This window comes from Gossypium hirsutum, chromosome A03, assembly GCF_007990345.1.
Source record: "Gossypium hirsutum isolate 1008001.06 chromosome A03, Gossypium_hirsutum_v2.1, whole genome shotgun sequence".
NCBI lineage: Eukaryota > Viridiplantae > Streptophyta > Magnoliopsida > Malvales > Malvaceae > Gossypium > Gossypium hirsutum.
In genome coordinates, this window is record NC_053426.1 from 68951402 (window position 1) to 68968471 (window position 17070).

Consider the following 17070-nt stretch of genomic DNA (forward strand, 5'->3'; position numbering starts at 1 on the left):
GGATAATAGCAACAAATAATAAAGATAACAATAATTATATATGAACAAGGTATTCATATAAAAAGATATAGCAGTGGTTTTTAATGATGATAAATAAATAATTAAGACAATAATAATATAAAACACCATAATAATGGAAACCATTTTAATTATTAAAATAATCATAATGAAACATAAATACGTGAATTTTGAATTAATTAGCATAATAAATAAGGAATAAAAGTAAAAAAAAAACCTTCAACAGCATTTTCCTTTCATTTTCCTCAAAAACCATTTGAAAAGCTCTCCAAATTCTCTCGCCCCATCCAATTCTTCAGCAACCGGACCAGAGCTTCGTCCCCGTCTGTCATTTTGCCACCGTTGTTGGCCACCATGTGCAGTGGCCAAAGTTAAAAAAGTAAGTTTTTTTTTGTATTTTTATTCTTTTTAACAGATATACATAGTAAAGAGTGGCCAGATCCAAAAAAGAAATGAAAAAAAGAAGAAAAAAGAAAAGAATCAAAACAACAATCTTGGTAACTTTCGATTCTACAAAATTGCCTTGTATGTTTGCTGTCTTCCCGATTTGTGTGATCGTCTGAGTTCGATCTCTGCTTTTATTTCTTTTGGGTATTTAAAATCTTGGTATTTGGTGTTAAATCTTGTGTTTGTATTGAATCCATCTTTTTTTTGCCTTGTTACAATCTTTGGCTTTTATAGCCTTTATTTTTACAGGTACAAAAATGAAATTATGGCGAACGTGGAGCCATTGGAGCTGACATGGGCGAGAGGCGACTTGGGGGAAACCGACGTGGGCGCGCAAACGTGGAGAACGTGCGTGGGAAGGCTTGCGGTGGCTGCAACAGAAAAGGGTGTTATGGTTTTTCTTTTTTTTTGATTTAGGGTTAAATATTTAGGTCAGGGTTAATTTAGGGCTTGGGTAATTTGGGCTTCAAAATTGGGTTAATTTTATTTGTTTTTTGGTTTGATTTTGGGTCTATTTTTGGTCTTTGGGGTTTGTTTTTGGTTTAAAAATTTGGGCTTTAATGGTAAATAGGCCCGGGCAAAAATTGGTACCCACAGCTGCTCCTTTTTGCTCGTTGTTTGTGTAACGAGAATGAAGCAAAGACATTAAAGAGCCAATTTTGCCCGGTCTTGCTGATTCCTGACTCCTTGTTGTTCATCTTGCTCAAGTAGCCATATTCTATCCCACTGTATCTTCAGGGGTATAGGAATTAACATTTTCAATCTACTTCAATAAGTTTCAGAGAGAAGAGATTTGTAGCTTCAATCTACTCTACTGACATGTGAAGAAGATAATAATTGGTCACTTCAACCTGTTCCACTACTGCTTAGGGACACAAGGTTTGTGTCTTCAACTTGTTCTCTGCAACTTCAGAGAAACAAGGTTTGGTATCTTCGATCTGCTCCACTACTGCTTAGGGAGATAAGATCTGTTATCTTCAATATGCTCCGCTACAGCTTCAGAGAGATAAGACTTGTAACTTCAACATGCTCTCTGCAACTTTAGAGAGATAAGGTTTGCTATCTTTAATCTGCTCCACTACTGCTTAGGGAGATAAGATCTTGTAATCCTCCAGCCTTTTACCCTACTGCTTAGGGAGTTAAAGCCTGCTCATCATCTTCGATCTGCTCCATTGCTGCTTAGGGAGATAAGATCTGTAATCTTCAGCTTGCTCCACTACTGCTCAGAGAGATAAAGCTTGCCATTTTCGATCCGCTCCACTATTGCTTAGGGAAATAGGATCTGTATTTTCAGTCAGTTACCCTATTGCTTAGGGGTTAAGACTCACCATCTTTGATCTGCACCACTATTGCTTAGGGAGATAAAGATCTGTCATTTTCTCGCCTATTACCCTACTGCTTAGGGGGTTAAGGCTCATCGTCTTCGATCTGCTCCACTACTGCTTAGGGAGATAAGATCTGTAATTTTTGATCCACTCCACTATTGCTTAAGGAGATAGGATCTGTCGAAATTTAATCTGTTCCACTCCTGCCAGCGGGATGAGATCTGCTAAAATTTGATCTGCTCCACTCCTGCTCAGCGAAGATAAGATCTACCGAAATTTGATCTGCTCCGCTCCTCTCAGCGAAGATCAGATTTGTAGTTTTCAATTTTGCTACACTGTCCACTGGGGAATCTGTCTATAGAATTGATTTCCTAGGGTATGCTTATGTCAAATGATTAGGATGTCATGATCAATATAAATCAAATGCTCTTAACTAAATGTATTATGAATGACATTTGTATAAATGCAGAATGTCATGAGAATGATCCCTTTTTACATGTTTGGGCTGACATTACTCGTTGTCTGTTAAGGCTATCGCTTCACTGACATGGGTCTTCTCGTTCAGCTGATACTTTTCGATAGAGAACTCGTAGAAACAATCTCATTTTTCAACTGGTTTACCCCACTATAACTTCAAGGTCCAGTCCACCGTACTTCTGGCTTGTACCATCTTTAAACTCTCCCACTACAACTCAGGGGAATATAATCTGATCCCTCTTCAACCATTCCCCTCGCAATTCAAGGGTATAAGATCTGAACCTTCCTCCATTAATTTGATCTGTCATACCATTTCTTGGGTGTCATGATCAGATGTGTATGCCTAATATTTGCATGGATGTTGAATATCATTTTTCTCTTGAGAATAAGCCCCTTTTCAAACTTGGGTTGACATTGCTCGTTATTCATCGAGGTACCTCTGAGAAACAAAATCCCGAGAAGTGTACTAACTTAGACCCCTCTTTTCAACATTTCCCGCACTTAGGCTTGGGGAGTTCTGAACAATAGTCCTGTTTTCGGTTCTTGTAACATTAGAAGCTTCCAAAGTAATATAAAAAACCTCTTTTGAGAGAGTATTATTAGTTTATTAATCGTCATTTCAATGCAAAAAATGCTCGAAAGAAAAAATAATAGGCTAACAGAAAATCGTTTAGGAACATAGCTTAAAAAACGTTAATCCAATATGGTAAATATCATAAGAAGAAAATTTATTGAGACCATATTTCAGGAAAAATAGAGTCAAAAATAAATACAACATGGGTAAGATATGAAACTAGGTGCCCTAGATATCACAGTCTGAGCTTCTCTGTACGAACACCTTGAGGCCTATTTTGAACTCAGCATGTGTCTAGGAGATCTAGGGTACTTTGTCGATGCTCAAGATGTAGCATACCTCTTCTCTGTTAATTCAGGCATAGCAAGAATACCATCTGCCCTTACTTTCGATCAAAATTTGAATTTCCCTTTTCGGGTTTTCAGCTCAAAACCCCATTGGTCACAAGGTGCCCTTTGCGGGTTTTCACCTTGGCATCTCCCCATTTTTTTTAAACGAAGTACTTCTTAACTGAATCTGCATTGACTGGGTTAGGTAAGTTCCCGCCATCCATCTCAGCTAATATCAATGCTCTTTCAGAAAAGGCCTTTTTTACCACATACGGTCCTTCCTAGTTTGGCATCCATTTCCCTCTAAAATCCTTTTGTATAGGAAGGATCTTTTTTAACACCAAGTCCCCCTTATGGAACACTCTAGGGCAAACCTTCTTGTTATAAGCTCGCATCATTCGCTTTTGATACACTTGTCCATGATGTATGGCTTTTAGCCTCTTTTCTTCGATCAAATTCAACTGATCGTATCTAGATTGGACCCATTCTGCTTCATCCAATTTTAATTCCGACAACACTCGGAGGGAGGGGATTTCAATTTCAATAGGCAAAACTGCCTCCATTCCATAAACCAATGAAAAAGGCGTTGCCCAAGTAGAAGTTCTGACAGATATACAATAAGCAAAAAGAGCAAATGGTAATTTTTCATGCCAATCTCGGTAAGTCTCAACCATTTTCCCCATAATCTTCTTTATATTTTTATTAGCCGCCTCAACTGCACCATTCATCTTCGGGTGATATGGTGATGAGTTATGATGCTTAATTCTGAACTGACTGCAGACCTCTGTTATCATGCTATTATTCAAATTCAACGCGTTGTCTGATATGATCCTTTCTGGCATGCCATATCGACATATAATCTCCTTCTTTAAGAACCTGCTGACTTCGTGACATTGGCGTATGAAGCAGCCTCTACCCATTTGGTGAAATAATCAATGACCACAAAAATGAACCGATGACTGTTAGAGGCTTTTGGCGAGACTGGTCCAACGACATCCATGCCCCACATTGAAAAAGGCCATGGGGAAGTCATAACATGAAGCGGGGAAGGAGGCACATGGATCTTATCCCCATAAATTTGGCACTTATGGCACTTCTTGGCGTAACTGATGCAATCTCCCTCCATCGTAGACCAGTAGTACCCAAATCTTATGATCTGTCTAGCCATTGTAAACCCATTGGCGTGCGTTCCATAAACACCTTCATGGACTTCTTCCAGGATTTTCTTCGCTTCCACAGCGTCAACGTACCTTAACAGTATCTGATCCTTCCTCTTTTTATACAGGATCTCTCCATCTAAGATATAGTCATTAGCGAGCCTTCTCAACATTCTCTTGTCATTTTCAGTGGCTTGATCGGGGTATTCACGATTCTTCACATATCGCAGAATGTCATGATACCAAGGATGGTTATCTCTCTCCTCTTCTTCATCTATATTGCAGCAATGAGCTGAAGCATCACAAATACTCATCTGAATTGGCTTCATATCACCTTGTTTATTTATTCTGATCATAGAAGCTAATGTAGCCAAGGCATCGGCCATCTGATTTTCATCACGCGGGAGATAAAAGAAAGTGATGTCATCAAACTGCTCAATTAATTCCAAAACTAACTTTCGATAACTGATCAATTTGGGATCTCTCGTCTCCCATTCCCCTTTGAGCTGATAGATCACCCATGTAGAGTCTCCATACACCTCTAGCACCTTGATTTTACGATCTATGGCCACACAAATTCCCATGATACATGTCTCGTACTCTGCCATATTATTTGTGCAGTCAAAATCCAACTTGCAAGTAAACGAATAATGATCTCTATTCAGGGATATCAGAACTGCCCCAATTCCATTACCAACTTCATTTGATGCTCCATCAAAATTCAGTTTCCAAGAAGAATTTTCGGATGTGTCTTCCTCGGTAGTTGCCACATACATTAAATCTTTATTGGAAAAATCAAGGTTCAGAGGCTCATAATCTTTTAGGGCAATACTGGCCAGAAAATCTACTATGGCACTTCCTTTAATGGCCTTCTGGTTCACATAGACTATGTCAAACTCAGAAAGTAGAATTTGCCATCGGGCCATCCTTCCACTTAACGCAATTGATTCCATCATGTATTTTAAAGGATCTAGCTTCGAAATTAACCACGTCGTATGGTACAACATGTACTGCCTCAATCTCCGAGTGGTCCAAACCAAAGCGCAACATAATTTTTCAATTGACGAGTATCTCATTTCACACTCAGTGATTTTTTTACTGAGGTAATATATAGCCTTTTCCTTCCTTCCGGTCCCATCATGTTGGCCACGCAGACATCCCATTGAATTGTCAAATACTGTTAAATACAATATCAGTGGCCTATCAGGACTAGGCGGCGTCAGCACTGGAGGGTTGGACAAATAATGTTTAACTTTGTCGAAAGCTTTTTGGCACCCATCATCCCATATACCTAGATTGTGTTTCTTAATGAGACGAAATATGGGGTCACATTTCTCTGTTAGTTGTGAAATGAACCAGGCAATGAAGTTTAATCTTTTTAGGAAACCACGAACTTCTTTTTGAGTACGGGGTGGAGGCAGTTCCTGTATAGCTCTGACTTTGTCCGGGTCAACTATAATTCCTTTTTCACTGACAACGAAACCCAGTAATTTTCCTAATCTGGCTCCAAAAGTACATTTCGTCGGATTGAGTTTAAGTTGAAATTTCCTCAACCTTAGAAATAACCTCTTTAAGACTTGTAAGTGCTCATTTTCTGTTCGAGACTTTGCGATCATGTCGTCAACATAAACCTCAATCTCTTTATGCATCATGTCATGAAAGAGGGTTACCATATCCCTTTGATACGTTGCTCTTGCGTTCTTCAAACCGAATGGCATCACCTTGTAACAAAACGTTCCCCACAAGGTTATGAACGTAGTCTTTTCCATGTCTTCAGGATGCATCTTAATCTGATTATACCCCGAGAATCCATCCATAAAAGAGAATTGTGAGTAGCCTGTCGTATTATCTACTAGGGTATCAATGTGGGACAATGGGAAGTTATCCTTTGGACTAGCTTTGTTTAGATCTCTGTAGTCCATACACATCTGCACTTTTCCATCTTTTTTAGGGACGTGAACAACATTAGCTACCCATTCTGGGTAATTAACCGCTTGTAAGAAGCCAGCATCAAACTGCTTCTTGACCTCTTCCCTTATTTTCACTGCCACATCGGGTCTCATCCTTCGGAGCTTTTGTTGTACGGGCTTACACTCCTCCTTTGTAGGGACACGGTGTACCGCAATATCGGGGTTTAAACTTGGCATATCTTGATACGTCCACGCGAAGACATCTTTGAACTCTCGTAATAATTCGATAAGGTCCTGTCTTGTTTTCTCATTGATGCAAGTGCCAATTTTCACCTCTTTTCCTTCTTCCAAGGTCACGCTCTCAATTGTCTCCTGGTGAGGTAGAATCTGTTTCTCTTCCCGCTCTACCATCCTCAACAAGTATGGAGATAAACTATAATCCTCGTCATTTTCAAAATCCTGAGATCCCTCTAAGCACAAACCTTGCTCTAAAAGATATTCAGGGTCCATATCAGTACTACTCGCGTCATTGATATCTGGGGACCTGTTACAAATATGAAAGAATGTCCAAAAATGAATCTAAGAATAGCTTATTTGTAACATGACAATGAATAAAAAATAGAACAAGATATTTGCTCAAAGAGTGATGAAAATGCATTTCTCTGTTGAAATAACGATGTTTAAACATGAGCCTATTTCACAAAAGATTCTTATTGCTCTAGGCCGAAACAATAAGTATGTTCTGAACATTACTTTGAATTTGCTCTAAAAATTACAGGAATCTCTTCTGCAGTCCAATTGTTCAGCACACTTCTAGGCACGTAAGGGAGAATACTCAGTAAGTTTCCTTCTTCCACTTCTTCTCCAAGTATAGCATTAATGCTCAGGCTATTGAACATGTCTTCAAAATATTCTTCCCTTGTCATCCCGCTCTCCAGATAAATCATTCCTGCTGACACAAAAGTTTCGGATATGTGGGGAAAGCTCATCGGCTCCCATTTGATTTCTGCCCCACTTAAACGTGCTCTTCGTCTCTCTTGTCTCTTCTCTGCTTCTTTCCTCTTTTGTTTTGCATTCGGCTTATATCCCAAGCCAAAGTAATCCCGCTTATCAGTCAAGACTGGTACCTCGACCCCTCCATATAGATACTTTCTGAGTCCTCTTTCAGACAATGCTCCATTTTCAACGATCAATTGTAAACCCATTTTCGTAGCACTGGACACTTTGGGTATCAGGATCTTACTTCCCTCTATAATAAAAGTGGCATTCACAAACTCCAACGAACAAAAGAACACTCCAACGCCTCATCATCCTTCTCAATGTATGGTGCATCACTGGTAACAGATGCAATAATGTCCTCTTCCACGTTTATTATTATCAATCGACCCTCTATTATCAATTTTAACTTTTGATGCAATGATGACGGTACTGCCCCTGCCACATGAATCCAAGGCCTCCCTAAAAGGCAATTATAGGAGGGCTTAATGTCCATCACTAGGAAATCTACCTCATATGTATTCGGACCAATTAAAAGAGGTACTTCGATCCTTCCCATCACCTTTCTTTCAGTCCCGTCAAATGCTCTCACCATGTTCTGACACGTTTTCATGTGAGAGTTGTCTATTGATAGCTTATTCAATGTAGATAAGGGTAAAACATTCAGTGCTGACCCATTATCAATTAGAACCCCCGGCACAGTATACCCCTTACAATGGGTAGTGATGTGTAAGGCCTTAGTAGATCCCTTACCCCCCGATGGTATTTCATCGTTGCTGAATGAGATGAAATTGTCTGCGCTTATATTATTGATAAGGCGGTCTAGCTTGTTTACTGTGATGTCATTTGCAACATAGGTCTCATTTAACACCTTCATTAATGTGTTACGGTGTATCTCCGAGCTTAAAAGCAAGGTCAGTATCGAGATGCGAGCTGGCTGTTTGTGTAGTTGCTCCACGGCACTATATTCACTTTGCTTTAGGAATTTCAAAAATTCCTTTGCCTCATTCTCAACTATTGGCTCCTTAACAAGTAGCTCCTCCCCTTGCTTCAATAAAGATTTCCCTTTTACTAAATCAGCTTTAGTATGGAAACCTACATCCTGGGCTTCCCCTTACATGTTAACCTGGTTCTTCCCTCCCGGGATTGTCACATTACAATTATAACTCCAAGGTACCCTCTTGCTATCCTTATAAGGGAAAGCAACGGGTTTCTGTATCACTATTCTTGGTGCCATTTTCAATCCAACTTCATTTTCTCCGAGGTGCATACATCTCTCTTTTCTACATATTCAAAGAATTCCAGCTCTTTGTTGTCCATAAGTTCCTGTATTAAGACCCTAAATTCATCACATTCTTGGATTTCATGATCCTCCTCAACATGGAACTCATAATAGTTCCCTATTTTCTGGGGTCTGTTTCCCGAACTCTGCATGGTTAACCCTCTCTTCATTATTTCCTTCCAAACCTCTCTCAATGGTGTTCTTACTTCAGCCACAGTCATTCTAACTCTCTTCTCGGTATTCTCAATTACTGTATTTACCCCATTGTCGGCATGATTGGGTAAAGGATTTTCCCCGCCAGATGACTCATCGAATTTTATGATGCCCATTTCAAGGAGCTTTTCCACTAACCTCTTAAATACGGTGTAATTTTCTATCGCATGTCCTGTGATTCCCACACGTATTCGCATTGGACATTTTCGTTGTACCACTTGGGATACGGAGGTTGCATCAGTTTCAGGTAAACCGGGGATACAACATGTGCATTAAATAAAGTTTGATATAACTCCTTATACGTCACTGGAATGGATGTAAACTGGAGTTTCTCCGTATTCCGCTTTGTATCAGACTCTTGCTTTGATGAGGCTTGCTGACTCGCGTTTACTATTCTCGATTGATTCACAGTGATCAGTTTTGCATAACTCCTACTTACATTGTTTACTTCATTTTCTCTCTTTCGTGGGACCGACTTCTTGGTGCTCTCCCCAACTTCTATCTTTCCGCACCTTATTACATTTTCTATCATCTCACCGGATATTACTATATCCGAAAATCTCTTAGTTGCGCCTCCTAGCAAGTGATTGATGAAAGGTGCTTTCAGGGTATTGATAAACAACATGGTCGTTTTCTTCTCAAGCAGTGGCGGTTGAACCTGTGTAGCGATTTCTCTCCATCTTTGGGCATATTGCCTAAAACTTTCATTCGGCTTCTTTTCCATACTTTGTAAAGTGATTCTATCAGGCGCTATATCCGTCACGTGGCCATATTACTTCATAAAAGCTTGTGTCAAGTCTTTCCATGAACTAATTTGGCCCTGATTCAACTGGTTATACCATTTGGCCGCTGCCCAATCAGGCCATCTTGGAAGCAGTGGATTAATAACTGATCATTATGGATATATCCTGTCATCCTTCGACAGAACATTGTGATGTGAGCCTCAGGACAACTGGTCCCGTTGTATTTCTCAAACTCCGGCATCTTGAACTTTGGAGGAAGTACTAGGTTTGGGACCAGGCTCAGATCCTTAGCATCAATCCCACCATGATAATCAACATTCTCCAACGCTTTGAACTTCTCCTCAAGCTACTTGCAACGATCCTCTAGCTGCTTTGGGATATCCATTCTCGCCTTTTCCACTTTTACTGCCTCATCGAAATCGAGGACCCTAGGATTCGCCAAACTATCCTCAGGGTTAGAGCTTGAGCCTATTGGCAAATTCATCGGGGCTGAAGTACCATTTTGACACGGAGGTTTAATGTTAACAGATACCCTAGGTTGTGGTCTTTGAATGCCCGCCGGGGTAAAGCCTGGGGGAACAGAAGGGTCCTCATCATCGTTTCCAATACCAATCAGAGGACTCTTTCCTTTATTCGAAGCTCCAGCCAACATTTGTGCAAATTGGTTTATCATGTTTTTCTGGGATTCTAACATCTGATCTCTCATGTCTTGTTGTATTTTGGCTAACTACTCTTGCATCTGTAAATGCAGTTGCTCTTACATTTCCTTCTGCATCTATTCTAATTTCTCTAATCTTTGGTCCATGTCTCTCGTTTTCCTTCGCGTATTATAGTGGTGCTTAATCGGTGAACTTTCGCGAGTTTCCAGATTAACTAAAATAAATTTTAATCAATTAGAGATCTTTTTATGAAAGCTAATGTATATGATATGATGTAAATGCAAATGCATGAGATGAATACAAAAAGAAGACGTCAATTCTGATTCAATTCCATTTAGAAAACTTTACTTCAAAAAACAAAATCCCTTACATAAAACGGATTACATATATGGCTTAGCATTAGTGCTCAAAGTCTTCACTTTCCTAAGAAGGGAGGCTAACTCCTGCCCTCGTTCTGACACTAACTCCTATTTGGCACTCAGCACATCTGCCTGAACTTCCAGAGTCTGTAAGTAATCAGCCACTTCTCGTATTTGGATTATAGCTTCGCCCATGAGGTAATCTCTATCCTAGACCTGATCTTGAGATCGATGAAGTTGCTCGCTTAACTGACCGTTATGTACTTCTGGTCGTTCAATTCGGAGTTCACAATTCTGAAGTCTAGACTCCAGTTCTTCTACTTTTCCTTTCAAATCCTCGATCCTACTTAAGCTGGCCTTTAATTCAATCACCGAGTTTCGACTCCGATGCTGGTGTAGTGCCTTCTCTAACTCAGCTACCCGGGCCCTTAACATCTCCTTTTCATTTTGACTATCATCTAAGCTTTTCTCTAACCCAACCTCTCGTGCCTTAGTATCATGGAACTTCTTCTTCCACTGGTTAGTTTTAGCTTTTTCTTCTTGGATTTCTTGCCTCCACTGTTCAGACGTTTTACCTAAACCAGCCTTCTTCACTGATGCACGATATCTCTTGTAATATTCCTTCAAGCTAGCAAGGTCCTCTTCAACTTTTCTCTTTCCTTTTCTCAAATTCTCGGCCTCCGACTTTTGAACATCCACATCCAATTTCAAGTACACCTTTTCCACTTCCAACTGTTCTATTTTCTTTTCTAACTCCGAACTTTTCTTTTCAAAGTCTTGCTTTATAATTTCCAACTCAGAGGGGACCACTCGTAGATATTCCTCTATCAATCGAGCATCTTCTAGATTTGGCCTCAGAATGTTATCATTAACCCTTCTTATTCGCCATTAGTTATACCCAGGGGTCACCATCGGGTTTACAGTAACTCCTTCCATCCGGTAGGTTCGGTTCCAAGCATTACAAATCTCTCTAACCTTTTTCTTGTAATTATCCCCTTTATAACAAAACTCGCTCTGAGCCAGCCCCTGTGTTGCAGTTATGAATTGCCTCGACCTGTATTGCCTCGATACGAGGAAAGAGGCATAACCAATGCCTCCCTAAATCCCTAACAAAGGAACCCAATCATAATCTCCACACCGGAAAAGAATCTCACTGGGAACCATCTAAAGAGCTCTCCACTCGATATCATCCTCTTGGAGATTTTGAAGTATTGCCATCCATCTCTCCTCTGATATATCGTCCCTCCTCGGCGTAGCTGCTATTTCCTTCAAAGGAGAAAAATTTCGAAGGAAGGGTTGATAAGAGACCTTCTCCATCTTCCAGAAGGGGCTATTGAACCAAACTAATAAAAGCTGTGCACATCCAATAAATCTGCCTTCGCCTGCTCTTCGGCATGTATTCAAATATCTAAAAGTCTCAGCTAATATTGCAGGAACAGGTGTGATCCCTTTACCAAGTTGGTCAAATAAATTGGTAACTGCTTCGTCTATTTGCCTTAAATCCTTAGGGAAAACCACCAACCCATAAACACTCAAAGCAAAGACGTCGACTCTTCTCTTCATATCAGGATACGTCAGAATCAGCTCTCTCAAACTTACCCAAGGGATACACTTCCCATCACCCTTCTGCTAGACTCGAGCCACAACCCACTGCTCACTCATCCCGGTAATATTCATCAATCTCTTGACGAAAGTTGGGACATTGATGATTCTAGAATAAATCTTGTCGGTTTGAAACTTCGGACATCTAAGCAAAGTCGTATATTCTTCTATAGTAGGCGTTAAATCCATATTTTCGAAAGTAAAACAGCTGTAAGCAGAATTCCAGAATTGAGCCATGGCTCGGTACCTTAATATCAAGAAGATAAGACATATCACTATAATTATGATAGAATAACTGCTTCATCTCACCATCCCAATGAATCCACATCTCTTTCAGCTCCCTAAGATCATTCTGTGCTACACTAATACGGGTAAAGTCCTATAACTCTGATGTATACCCTTCCGCCAAACTGTCACCCTTCTCTAATTGTGTGTTCTCTGACCATTTCTGGGTAAACGCATTATACTCCACTTTATCAGAGAATTCTCTTTCCATGGCAAAACTTTCTATTTAGTAACTGAACCGTAAATCGACACCTTCTTTTATGGTAAAAATGATATGCAATCATTGTTAAAGAAAAAATAAAAGCAAATCAGAATCAAAAATAAAAATCAAAGCAATCAAGCACTTACTTCAGTAACCACTAGGTCTCGGTGTAGTTCTACTTAAGGCAGGCTCCTAAGGCATGCTATATGTGGGTTGGTTCTAGAGCAAAGGTACCTGAACCCGCAGATTCCTCGATCCTCACCCATTATAGGCTCATACGGACCAAGTTCAGTTCAGGGGAATACATTTCCCTATGACCATGCGGAGGTGAAAAACCTCACGAAGACATAGGTACAAATGTATCCCAGAAGTGATCCCCTAGCCCATGCGGAGGTGAAAACCTCACGAAGGCATAGTTTCTCACTCCCACTTAAGAGATGCACCCACAACGGTCATGTAATATGATGCGAAAACATATCAAAAAGTAAATTCAACAAGGACACAGAAGATGCAATGTGAAGATAGCAAATTTTTAGAAAACCAAATTTCAAATTTCGACAAGAAAACAGAAAATAATCAATTTACAGCTTGACTCTCATATTGGTCCCCAGTGGAGTTGCCAAGCTGTCGAAACCATTTTTTTAAAAACAGGGATTGACTTTCAAAAAACGAAAATTTGAAGTCGCCACCAATCCTTTTTTTGGTGTGATTGGGCCACCTTATAAAACATTTTGGTCTACGAATTTTTGAGAAAAATAGGCTCTGGAGTCAGTTACGTATGAGGAAGGACTAGCCCCTCCAATACGCCCAAAATCGGTACTTTATTGATTAGTTTATGTCTTAATGTCGAAAACTGAAGATTTGAAAAGATTTTAAAGCACGATCATCCTTTTTGAAACATTTGAGTAAATTAAACGTGAGTTAAAGACCATCTCGCTCCAAGGTAAAACGTCACGTCCAGTATCGTAGGACACAACGTTTTTGACCCCCGATTATGAGCTTGTCTTTTATTAAAAAATTCGTGCACTTTTTTTAAAAAAAAGGGTATTCATATATTTAAATCAAACGTAAAACCACAATCCAGAATGCTAGGGCATGATTTTTCGAATTTTTAAATGCAGAACAGTGCCTCCGCTTTTCAAAACTTGGAGAAATTCAATAAGGATATTTGAATATTTGAATCGAACAAAAACCGAAACCCAATACGATAGGGTACAATTTTTTGAGCTTCCAAATATCGAAAATTGCCATTGTTTAGGAGAAAATTTAAAGAATAAATCGATTAAGAAGGATATTCGAATACTTAAATCGAATAAAAAACGAAACCCAGTACGGTAGGGCACATTTTTTAAAACGATTAAGTATAGAAAATTGCCTTTATTAAAAACTATTTGGGAACAAAATGTTGAATAAAATACTTAAATCGAATAAAAAAACGAACCCAATACGGTAGGGCACTTTTTTTTTTAAACGATTAAGTATAGAAAATTATTTTTATGTTAAAAACAAGTTGAGAATACATTATGGAATAAAAGAACTAAAACGATTAAAATTTGGAGAGGAAAAAAAACCGATAAATAATGATGGATGACATAAAAATGACAATATGAGAATCATGCTAACCCTATATTAATAACAAAAAAATATAGTTTTTAATAAATAAAAAAAATGGAAACAACAATAGTCATAAATATGATAATATAATAAACATGACAATAATAGCAATATATCAATAGTATTACTAAATATAATAATAATAGTAAAATTAAAATAATAACGATGCTAAGTTAACAATAATGATAAATAATAAATAATAATAAGTATAATAAACTATATTTAAAATAATTAACTTTAATAGAATAGATAAAAAAATGAATATCATATAAAGATAGTTTTAAAAAAAGTAACCCAAAATAATAATATACAATGGTAGTAAAAAAGATGATAAAAATAATATAATAAGTTAATGATAAATAGCATTAGAAATAAAAATAATATTAAAAAAACGTAAGGATAATAGCAACAAATAATAAAGATAACAATAATTATATATGAAAAAGGTACTCGTATAAAAAGATACAGCAGTGGTATTTAATGATGATAAATAAATAATTAAGACAATAATAATATAAAACACCATAATAATGGAAACTATTTTAATTATTAAAATAATCATAATGAAACATAAATACGGGAATATTGAATTAATTAGCATAATAAATAAGGAATAAAAGTAAAAAAAAAAACCCTTCAACAACATTTTCCTTTCATTTTTCTCAAAAACCATTTGAAAAGCTCTCCAAATTCTCTCACCCCATCCAATTCTTCAGCAACCGGACCAGAGCTTCGTCCCCGTCTGTCGTTTTGCCGCCGTCGTTGGCCACCACGTGCAGTGGCCGAAGTTAAAAAAGTAAGTTTTTTTTTGTATTTTTATTCTTTTTAACAGATATACATAGTAAAGAGTGGTCAGATCCAAAAAAGAAATGAAAAAAAGAAGAAAAAAGAAAAGAATCAAAACAACAACCTTGGTAACTTTCGATTCTACAAAATTGCCTTGTATGTTTGCTGTCTTCCCGATTTGTGTGACCGTCTGAGTTCGATCTCTGCTTTTATTTGTTTTGGGTATTTAAAATCTTGGTATTTGGTGTTAAATCTTGTGTTTGTATTGAATCCATCTTTTTTTTTGCCTTGTTACAATCTTTGGCTTTTATAGCCTTTATTTTTACAGGTACAAAAATGAAATTATGGCGAAAGTGGAGCCATTGGAGCTGACATGGGCGAGAGGCGACATGGGGGAAACCGACGTGGGTGCGCGAACATGGAGGACGTGCGTGGGAAGGCTTGCGGCGGATGCAACAGAAAAGGGTGTTAGGGTTTTTCTCTTCTTTTTGATTTAAGGTTAAATATTTAGGTCTAGGGTTAATTTAGGGCTTGAGTAATTTGAGCTTCAAAATTGGGTTAATTTTATTTTGTTTTTGATTTGATTTTGAGTCTATTTTTAGTCTTTGAGGTTTGTTTTTGGTTTAAAAATTTGGGCTTTTATGGTAAATAGGCCCGGGCAAAAATTTGTACCCACAAAGATAATAATAATAATAATAATAATAATAATAATAGTAATAATATGTATTAAATGGTAAAAGAATAATAGTAACAATAATTTTTTTTAAAAATGATAATAGTAATAAAAATAAAAATAATAGTAGTGATAATAATAATAATAATAATAATAAATAGTAATAATAAATAGTAATAATAATACATTAATAATAATATGTTAATAACAATAAATTAATGAATTAATAACATAACAGTAAGTAAATAAACATAAAAATAAAATAATTATAATAGTAATATTAACAAAATAATAATAATAATAATAATAAAATGATAACAATGATATTAATAAAATAATAGAAAATAATAATACATTAATAATAATATATGTTAATAACAATAATAATATATAAAATAATAATATGGTAAAAAATAATAATAATGTATTAATAAGAATGATAATAATAAAATAAGATTATAATAATAGTATTAATAAAAATAGACATAAAAAGATAGTAATAATGGTAACAATAAGAGCGTTAATAATAATAATATTGAGATACAAAAAAGTAAATATAATAAAATATTAAAATAAAGTAATAAAAAATAATACTATATATAAATATATATACATATACGTATATAATAAAAAGTATACACTAATATATAATAATAATAATAACAATAATAATAATAATAATAATAATAATAATAGTAATATTGAAATATAAAAAGCAAATATAATAAAAATATTAAAATAAAGTAATAAAAAATAATACTATATACAAAATATATATGCATATACGTATATAATAAAAAGTATACACTAATATATAATAATAATATTTAATAAAGAAACAAAAATAAACAAGAAAGGACTAAAATTGAACTAAAAACAGAGTTTTGGGGCAAATTTAAAAGAAATAAAGGGAAAAGGATCAAAATGCAATACGCGCGTAATCTGGAAGGACCGAAACAGAAATTATTCCTTCCCCTCAAAACGCAGCGCGGCATGGGGGACCGAATTGCAGAGCATAACGAATTTCGGGGCCAAATTAAAATAAATAGAAACTTGATTGCAGAACAGAAAAAAGCGGAAAAGCCTAATGTGCAAATAGACCATTAAGTAAAAAACACGTGGATCCTGAGGCGGGTTCGGGTCGGACGAATCGGGTCATGGGTTAAGGGCCAAAACGACGTCGTTTTGGGGCTTATGGACGCCGGCTAAAACGATGTCGTTTTGCATGGTCTATATAAGTTAAAAAATGAGAAAAGAAAATCATTTGTAATCAATATTTTGAAAAAAAAGTTTCTTTCTTTTGTTTTCTCTCTGCAAGTACTTGTTCCGGCGAGGGTCCCGGCCACTCCCCGCCACCGACCACCGCGTACGGTGGCCGAAAATCTAAAAAGGTATTATTTTTTATTACTTTATTTTAAT

General features: G+C 37.0%; 1 protein-coding gene and 1 long non-coding RNA gene across 2 annotated transcripts; one reads left to right on the plus strand and one right to left on the minus strand.

Annotated features, from left to right (window-relative positions):
* Positions 1 to 3710: 3710 nt before the first annotated feature.
* On the minus strand, positions 3711 to 7442 carry LOC107887921 (uncharacterized). The gene is made up of 5 exons (XM_041094976.1): positions 6991 to 7442; positions 6181 to 6781; positions 5443 to 6048; positions 4207 to 5199; positions 3711 to 3773 (listed from the first exon to the last, which is right to left on the minus strand). The coding sequence occupies exons 1-5, from the start codon at positions 7440 to 7442 to the stop codon at positions 3711 to 3713; spliced, it is 2715 nt and encodes a 904-aa protein (XP_040950910.1).
* Positions 7443 to 14655: 7213 nt separating this feature from the next.
* LOC107888193 (uncharacterized) lies at positions 14656 to 15562 on the plus strand. The gene is made up of 2 exons (XR_001681316.2): positions 14656 to 14988; positions 15292 to 15562. It is a non-coding gene; the product is annotated as an uncharacterized lncRNA (long non-coding RNA).
* The last annotated feature ends 1508 nt before the right edge of the window (positions 15563 to 17070 follow it).